Genomic DNA, 9,863 nt, shown 5'->3' with positions numbered 1-9,863 from the left:
TTTGTCTTCAATTGGTTAGTCAATTTAGTCCACTTTCTTGTCATTTTTATGTTTTTGAAATCCCCGTAGTTTACTCTAGTTGACCCATGTCATATTTTTTGGTATTTTTAAAGTTTGAAGATGTTATCATTGTTAAGTAGTTAAAGTTTTAGGAACTAATTTGATAAACTTTAAGTTTAGAATTGAAAAAGGACTAAATTGTAAAGCCAATTAATGATTTTGTGCAATAGGGACTAAAATGCATAAATTTCAAATTTAGCGGTAGAAATGTGAAATAGGAAGTTTAATTAGGCCTAGAGTGAATTGGTATAAGAATTGGGGGTTTAATTTGAAAGTTATGATAGTCTCAGTTTTAGGAACTAAATTGAATAAAATGAAAATTTTGCATAAATTAGAAATTGAATGTGAATTTGGTTGTGTATTTAATTTTTTTTGATTCATAGCTAACATTGACCCAGATTCCTCGAAAAGGAAAGGAAAGGACAAAATTGTCGACGAATAGCTCGGAGTTTACAGTTTGTATTTCTATAATCCAAACTACTAGTAAATTGATGCATTTTGAACTGTATGTGCATAGTGAGAATATAGAATAAGTCAATTTGTGATAATGAGATGTATTTGGGTTGTTTCAAAAGTGATTAATGTTCTTGAGGACTAAATTTAACATATGTGAAAGATGTGAATGTTTATATAGTTATTAAATTGAATGCAGAATGAGATATTTGATGTTTTCATATGTTTTAATAAATGAATTCACGATATAATAGATGTAAATTGATATACTGATTGAGTATGGAATAAATAATGAAAACCCTATTTACTATTTGGGCTAAGTCAAATATATATGGCATGTCATGGGATAGGAAAAGTTCAAGGTTACTTTGACTATGAGTCGATGAGGCATTGGGTGCCAATTTGCTTCGGTTTAACTGATGAGACATTAGGTGTCAACTTAATTATAGCGTTGGGCGCAACTAATTGCTTCAGATATATCCAATAAGGCACTGGGTGCCAAACTGGTGTGTTGGTTGTATCTGTGTATCCGTCCAAGTCTGAGTCGTGTTAATAGGGAGTTAAAAGATAAAAATGAAAGGTTATGATTGAAATGGTGATATTGAATAAGTCCTCAAAATCTATATGATTGGAAAAAAAACTATATGAAATGTAATTGTTGTTATTGAAATGGCAAAAAGAATATGAAATGGAAATAAAATGTGGAATGGGTTATTCAATTGTGAAATGAGTTGGAACATTAATGGAAATGTTCATTGAAATTATGGATTTAGGAATTGAGATATCAAATGATATGTAAATTATAAATATATTGCCAATATATGTTAAATTGAAGACAGAATAAATTTGAATTTGCATTAATGACATGTTAATTGCATATTAACATTTACATGTCGTTTATGTGTTTAAAATGATCTATGATTTTTTTAATGTTTGGATTATAGAAATACCACTAAGTTATACTCAGCGTACGATTTTACTTTCTCTGTGTACGTTAGGTACTTTACTATTCGATCATTGACGTAGCATCCAACGACAATCCCAAACTCAAGTGTTGGTTATGTTTTAAATTTTTTTCTTGCATGTACCTAGGAATTCTTTTGGTTAATATGATCATTTTGTATCTTGATGGTATTTGAATGTTATTTGTATAAGTGTTTATATATGTGGTTGATGGAAATGGTCAAATTGATGTTATCTTGCTAAAGTAGTTTTGTTATGTGCATAATGGTTTGATAGTTGAGAAATTAATATGCTAGGTGTGTATTTGGTTAATGCATAGTTGTGAAAATGATGGTTGGTACATGGTTGTGGTCTTGCAATTGATGGAAATATTTGGTGTATGTCTTATAAGTGAATTTGAATGTTTTATCATGTCTTGGAAGGGTTGAGTGATGCATGCTTAGTTAGTGATGTTGAGGTATTTTAATGGCATATTGGTTTGGTTGATTTAAATGATGTATTTGGCATGTATTTGGTGTTTTTGAATTGTTTGTAAAATTAGAAAGTATGTGATTAAATTGTTTATGAATAGGTTTATTCATAGTTGGAAGTTATTGTGTCTATGATTGTATTTAATTGAATTATAGATGATTTTGGCATGAAAAAGATATTTTAAAGATAGGATTTTACCATTTCTAAGCTCAAGTGTCGATATTTTGGCATTTGATATCGATACTTAACTATATGAACAATTTTTAAAACAAACAGAATGCCAAAATGGTATAGATGTTTATATGAGTATCGATACTTTTTCATAAAATATTTATACCAACTGATAAATATCGATACCTTGATTTGCAAAGAAAATAGATTCATAAATTAGTATCGATTTTTAGTAAGGTATCGATACGGTATCGATTCCAACTATGAATTTTTTGTACTTACTTTAAAACTTTGAAATTTTACAATCTAATCCCATCATGTCTAGATTTTCATAATTAGGTCCTTAATGATCTCAATTTACTATGTATGTATGGTTTGAGATTTGTAATTATATAAACTGTATTTAAGTTTGAATTTGTAACGCCCTAAAAATTTGAGAATTTAATGGTGAGAATCTACAGTAATTAAATCACTATCTCTGTGGTTCTGTGCTATGCTTTTGTGTTTAAAGTCAAGAGTTCGAGTCACATCGTTAAAAGTTTTGTTATTTTTTTAAACAACCTTTAATCAGGCACTACATTGTAAATTTGTCATTAGAATTTTTGCCAAACGTTAAAAGTCTGATAAGAAGTTATTAGAATTTTAAGTTTTTCATTTCCTTCTTCTTTATTTTTCATTTTTCGTTTATTTATTTCTTTTTCTTTTCCTTTTCCAATTCTTTTATTTTTTTCTTCATTCTAATTGTGTTCGTAAGTAATTATGGTCTAGTCGAAGTTATACACTGTAAATCACATCGATCAAAAGGCTATTGAGTAAGTCACATCCAATTCGTTGACTGCACAGTGTTCTTTTTGTTCTTCGTAAGTTGATCTAAGTTAAGTATTAAGTGTTCTATAAGAATCGTTGATAGATGATTATTGTTTTGCTATTTAGGCGGAAATATCGAAAGTGGTGAATAGCAATACACCAGTTCCAGTGATTGTCGTTGAATTTTCAGTAGGTATTGGGTCAGTTGAAGGTTTCGTGTTGAAACTTTCGACTTAGGCATTAGGCGTGTAATTGGGAATGGTTGTCAATAAAATGGCTTAATTGTGTAATTGATTGCTTGTTTTAGGCTTCGAAGATCTTTCTCGTTGTTGTTGCTTCAAAATCTTTTTCAGGTGCGTACCGAAAACCTTAAATTTTGTAAATTTCGGACGCTGAAAAACGTGGTTGTTGACACCACACTGCTAGGCACATGGGCGCGTACCCAGGCTGTGTGCGCCACACGACCGTGTGCTTGGCCATGTAACTCACTGTTCATCGAATTGGAGCCACACAAGCAAGGTATATGAGCGTGTGTCCAAGCCGTGTATAGCCATGTTAGTGTAAGGTTCACATGGGTAACAAACCCGTGCGTGTGTCTAGGCTGTGTAACTCTCTATTTGTGACTTAGGGCCACACGGCCAGGGATATGGGCGTGTGCTTGAGCCGTGTGGGTCACACGGGCAAGGACATGAGCATGTGTCCAGGCCGTGTAACTCACTGTTTACATTTTTAAACCATATGGGCAGAGGATATGGACTTGTACCCAGGCCGTGTGAGTTACACGGGCAAGGACATGAGCATGTGTCCAGGCCGTGTAACTCACTGTTTACATTTTTAAACCATATGGGCAGAGGATATGGACTTGTACCCAGGCCGTGTGAGTTACACGGGTAAGGACATAGGTGTGTGTCCAGGCCGTGTGACCCACACGGGTAAGGACATGAGCATGTGTCCATGCTGTGTGGCATATGAATAAGGTTCGAATCCTGTTTTTGAGGCCGTGAGTGTTGCCCAACACTAATATTGACCTCCCCAATATATGAATGATCTGAATATGATTGTACGAGGACTCTATGGTATTTTGTGACTGACATATGAACAATATAACTATATGTGTACTGTGATAGTTATTTCTAATATTGAACTGTACTATCTAATTGTGAAATAATTTAGAATGACTGAACACATATTGTGGATATTTGTATTTTGCATTTGCATGAGTTGGGATATTGCGAAGAAGGAAGTAATCTGCTCTAAATTAGTGGCTAAGCCACAATGCGTATAAATCTAAATTTGGCGCTTTGTCGCATTTCAATCTAGCAGCTACGTTGCATCTCCGTAAACGTGTCAAATAGACACTCTATGGTGTGTAGGGTTGGTTGGGCATTGAATGTCCTTAACAGTGTGTTGGGATGGCCGAAGATGGTGTGTAGTGGATAGGGGTAGGAATATCTGCATCTGAATCTGACCTGTTCTGTATATGAAACTGAAATTGCTTCTGTATATGCAACTTATCTATCCTGAATTTGAACTGATATTGCTTATGTTACTAAACCGAATCTTGGGATTCAGGGACTATCTTATAAATGTGTTCTAACTGAACCAACTTCTTTTACGCATTGAGTTTCACTTTGTTATTGATTGGATTTTAGGTGGTTCTTAGACTTGAACGGGTTGGTGCTGCTGGAGCTCGGTCAAGCTTTTATCTTTCTTTTAAGTATTATTATTAGAAATTTTGATATTTTATGATGTTATGGTATTTGGGAAGAATATAAACTTAGTTATGTGCTGTGATGGATTCTTTATGATGAATGGTTTATTTTGACTGCGTTATAAATGTGGTATTTTTAGTATCTTTGATGTAACTCTTTGGACTTAGTTTGGACATCTAGGTTGGGTTTAGGGTGTTACAAAATTTATTTGATGTGGGTTGTTTTTGCAAAGAATGTGACATTCCGTTATTGAATCCAGTGATCAGGTCAAGTAAGACGTGTTACAAGTTAGCTTTAGTGTCCAAATGTGACATCTCTTGCTTGGGACATATCAATTCATTTCAAGTAAGAGGTGTTACATAATCATCATGCCCAATTGACAAATTTTGAAAAAAAATACCTATGATTTTAATAAATTAACTTATATTTTTAAATCAAAATAGTTCATTCCTTAAAAAAAATCAAAACAATTAAATGACTTAATTCTAACTTTTTATGTATATAGACTAAATATCAATTTTTGTCAAAGTATAAAGACTAACAATATATTTTAACCTTTCAATTTCAATAAAATCCAATTTCAAATATGAAAATTTACTTTAAAATTGAAACTCGATTTATTATCCACAAATAATTCAAGTATTACTATTATCCAAATCCCAATAAATTAAGCCCCATATCCAAATTTGCAAAGTATCTAAATTTAGTAAACATAAAAAGTATTTTTTAAAGGCTTATTAGAAAAAAAAAAGCGATCTCAACGAAAAATCAAAAAATAAATTAAGTCTTCAACAAAATTTAGCATTCAATTGAACCCTTAAAGGATAAAAAATTAATCAATCAAGTCCTGTTAGTGTTGACCAAGTTTGACCATTAAATTTTGTTGGTGTGGTTGACAGACCAATTGGACGACAACATGTAACAGTCATGTGTACATTTTACCATGTCAGCAAATCCTTTTTAAAAAATAGAAAATGCTAAAAAATATTTTTTTAAATAATTATTTAAAAAATACATCTATGATGAACCTGGACAAATTGTTGTCCAAGTTCATCCTAAATGTGCTATTTTAAATAATTGTTAAAAATTATAAAAAAATTGTTTAGAAATTATTTTTTGACACAAAATTATTTAAAATTATTAAATTTATTTTTAAAATGAACAAATATTTAGAAAAAAATACTAAGAACCATGCTTGAAACGACTTGAACAACCATGTGTTTGGGTTCAAATGCATTTGAGCAATCGCTTGTCCAAGTTTATTCCTAGCGTGGCTTTTAATAATTTTTATCAATTTTAATAAGTTTTTATAACTTATTATAATTATTTTTTATATTAATTTTAATTTTAATAAGTTTCCCATACTTTTTATTTTGTTTAAGTTCATTCTAGATGTAATTTTTTTAAATAATTATTTTTTATGATTTTTATTTTTTAAAAAAGTTTTATTTTGTTAAAGTTCATTCTATATGTGATTTTTAAAATAATATTATTTTTATGAATTTTTTTAAATATTTACTTACGTGACAAAATGCCACATCAACATGATATACACATGACTATCACGTGTCACCGCCCGATTAATTTATCAACAACATCAACGAAGCTTAAGTAAAACTAATGAAGGGACTTGATTGTTTAATTTTTCATCCATTAAAAGCTCAAATTTTGTTAAAAGACTTAATTGATTTTATTATTTTTCACTAATAAGCCTTTTTAAAATAAAAATTTTAAAAAAATAAAGCAATTTGAACATCCGCTACGTAGATTTGAATAATGAATATATGAAATTTAACACCACATTCACCCCAAATAATAATTAGAATTATCGGAATAGAAATCTTAACCAAATCCGCAAAAAGAAAGTCAGGTGTCATTGCTATCCCTCCCAACCATCTATTAATGATCCATCGAAAGCGCATAGAACGCAAAAGGCAAGTTTAAAAGAATTCTTGCATTCCAAGCTTCAATCTTGGCTCGTAAAGGAGCAGACCAAAGATTCCAATGTTTCATTCAGAATATCAAAATTACAAAATCATCAAAATATCAAAAAAAGCTTTTCCATTATGCCATGATTAACAAAATTGGATGCCTATATCGCCTTCCCATATCAATTTGCAGAGATGTTGAAGGGTTATATAAGGTGGCAACTGACAAGAGGCAAATTACAGAAGAAAAATATATATGTTTCTTCACAAACGGCCCTGGACAAGATTTTATCGATCAATAGTAGAATGTCAGAAACGTTATGAATCTCTCCTAGCAGACTATTCATCTAATAAGAACTTTTATGTTTCACCTCTTGCTACGCTGAAGTACTTGGTACATCTTCAGCAGGTTCATCAGGTTTAGTGGCTGCCGGCGAGGTTGGTGGTTTCAGCTCTGGAAGAGGCTCGGATGGTAATGGTCTTGGTCTGACTTGATCAACTTTCTCTTTACAAATTTCAAACTGCAATATATAAAGAAGCATCAAATTGCGGATAAAACATAGGTGAAGAAAGCAAATGATAAGTCCTTCAAATTCACGGTGTTGAACCAACCTTATAACCACAGCCAGTTACACAAGCATTGAAGCAGTCCTGTATGAAGAAAAAAGAACAATGAATTTAATAGTATATTGTTTGACCAAAAATATTGCTTTCTTTCAATAATCCATATTACGAATTCCTATAATTTATCCAATGATACATCCTTATGCTTTGAATTACAAAATGTTTGAAGAACTCACTATCACTATTACTGTTCTTTAAACTATAGCACTTTCGACCTTTAATTTGGTGTCTCACTGTTGTGCAAACCATTATAGATATCTCTTTGGAAGTACTGTATTAAGCAAAGCATAATCACGATGATGGAATAAGCCACCTCTCGAGAAGCTTCCATGTGACTATGATCCTCATCATTTCTGACAAGAAGCTTGCAAATAGCAAAAGCATATCCTGTTTTATGAAGTCTAGAAGCAAGACAAGTAGAGTTGGCTTTACTAGCACAGAGGCAGTACCTGAGGTGCTATTGGGAAAAGTTGTCATTGTAACAGATTTTCCTTTTTTTGCACAATAATTTCAAGTATATATACCACGTTTTGTTTGATTCATTGCAATTCCAAGATCATTCCAAATTTAATCAAGCAGCATCACTGGTTATCAACTCCAGAATGCCTTAAAAGGCATCTACGGGAGTATATCACCCTCGATACACATAAAGACTAAATTTGTTGTGGCTCAACCTGTCTAACACTAAAGAGCAATTGCAAACCAGTGTAAAAAAACAAAAAGAGGAAACACAAAAACCAGCACTAACAACCAAATGACCAAATAAACAGCAGTTCAACCATATTAGACCTGAAAATGTATGAATTAAATGACAAAATCTAGGGTCACTAAAAGTGAGAAAAGGGGACACGCAGAATGGCCACAAGATTCAATACCTGAGAGTAATTGACAGCTCCAGGGGAGCGATCGATGTAAGCACTCCATTGCTGATCCTTTAATACAGGATCCTTATAGCATATCTCATCACACTCTGCTAAACCTGAAAAGTACATTATCATAAAAATTAAGATATAATCAGCTGTAAATGATATGTTATTTCGCCAGTGTAAGAAAACAACTTTTTTGTTAAGGTTGGTTAAAGAACTCTTCCACTTTATGAAATCCTTCTAAAGTGAATAATCGAGAGAGAATTGAATGCTTGATGCTTTAATCAATAACAAGACAACAGTTTCAAGAACATGTGATAAGAATGTTGTCCATTCTTCATTACAAGTCGGCACATTTTTCCTATCAAAAGGAATGAAGGTCAAATCATAACTGGAACTCATGTTTCAGTCAGATCTTTGACGAAACTAATTCATTGCAAATATGAAATAAGCACCAGAAAGCCGAACAAGGAACATCAAAACACTGACTAAACCAGATTCCATCAAAAATACAACTCTATCCTCGGAAATGGTTCTTAAATCATAAGAAACAGCTCAAACAAAACTGCTTACACTCTTCCCAAGTGTCTCCATCCGCATTACACCCTTTTTTGCAGAACACTCTCCCTACAAGAATTCGTGATAGTTAGCAACGTTAATAAATCGATGACATACAAAAACATTTCTCAGATAAATCAACCATTGCTCACAATTCAAAAAAAAAAAAAAAGTGGAGATTAAAATGAAGAGTATCCCAAATTAATATTATAAGCAACTGATTGAGTAAACAAAGTAATTTGGACATCTGACAAACAAATACACAATAATAGCCTATTTATAGCTCACATTATTATAAATTTACACCCAAAACTTGCAACAGAGATAAAGCATCCATTCAAAAACAGTAAAAGAAATCCTCTCAATCACAACAAATAAACATCAAAACACCTAGACACTAACGAATTAAACGAAACCTTGAATGAAGAAACTTCAAATGTAAAAAATTTTAAAAAAAAATACACAAAAAAAAACCAAGATCTATGAAAATCCAAATTGAAAGGATCGGCAAGCTTATCCAATTCCATCCCGAATTATTAGAAAATAATAAAAAGAATGGTATTGTTTAAAAGAGGAAAAAAGGAAAGGAAGTAATACAAGGAATTTGCATGAGAGCAGCGTATTTGTGAGTGCATTGATTTCCACAAGGAGAAGCCCATTGCTGAGGAATCACGTTTTCCATTTCCTTTCCCCTCTCTCTCTCTCTCTCTCTCCGACCGGACGAATTTGCAGCTTTGGTTTTAATTTTTAAAGCTTGGGGAATCGCATCGATATAGGCTATGGCAATAAAGGGTAGTTTGGTAATTATGTGTTCTGTTGGGAACTACGACCGCCCTGCATCTTTGTTCCTTGGATTTTCTTTATTTAGGTAATACATTATAACTTTTCTTTGACGGAAATACTATCTATATTTTTTATGGTGAAACTATTTTTCATGTTCTACTTACAATTTGTGGTTCTCTCTTTCATTTACTTATTTTTAGTTTTTGGATTTATATTTATTTTATTTTATTATTTTACAATATTATCACTAAAGTTTTAGAGTTTAAATATTTGAAAGTGCATTAAAGGAGAAGTGAAACTTTGATATTATGATGCAATGAATATTAAAATCAACGACTAGTAAGGCTCCACGTCATTTGTGGCTTCTTCTCCTTTCCTAAAGGCAAAAACAGAAAGTTCTATGTTCCAAACTTTCGGTTGTATACTTCGAGGAGACACGGTTATAGCTAAATTATTAAAATAATTAT

General features: G+C 31.9%; 1 protein-coding gene across 2 annotated transcripts; it reads right to left on the bottom strand.

Annotated features, from left to right (window-relative positions):
• Nucleotides 1-6,576: 6,576 nt before the first annotated feature.
• On the bottom strand, nt 6,577-9,563 carry LOC107962327 (uncharacterized). Of its 2 annotated transcripts, XM_016898666.2 has the most exons (6): nt 9,211-9,563; nt 8,629-8,682; nt 8,065-8,168; nt 7,178-7,216; nt 6,937-7,086; nt 6,577-6,841 (listed from the first exon to the last, which is right to left on the bottom strand). In XM_016898666.2, exons 1-5 carry the CDS (start codon nt 9,293-9,295, stop codon nt 6,943-6,945), a joined length of 426 nt encoding a protein of 141 aa, XP_016754155.1. In that variant the 5' UTR covers nt 9,296-9,563; the 3' UTR covers nt 6,577-6,841; nt 6,937-6,942. The 2 variants fall into 2 exon arrangements, with proteins under 2 accessions (XP_016754155.1, XP_016754153.1); XM_016898664.2 differs by having other exon boundaries at nt 6,577-7,086.
• Nucleotides 9,564-9,863: the final 300 nt, after the last annotated feature.

Source organism: Gossypium hirsutum, chromosome A06, assembly GCF_007990345.1.
Source record: "Gossypium hirsutum isolate 1008001.06 chromosome A06, Gossypium_hirsutum_v2.1, whole genome shotgun sequence".
NCBI lineage: Eukaryota > Viridiplantae > Streptophyta > Magnoliopsida > Malvales > Malvaceae > Gossypium > Gossypium hirsutum.
This window is presented reverse-complemented; position numbering and strand designations above follow the sequence as displayed.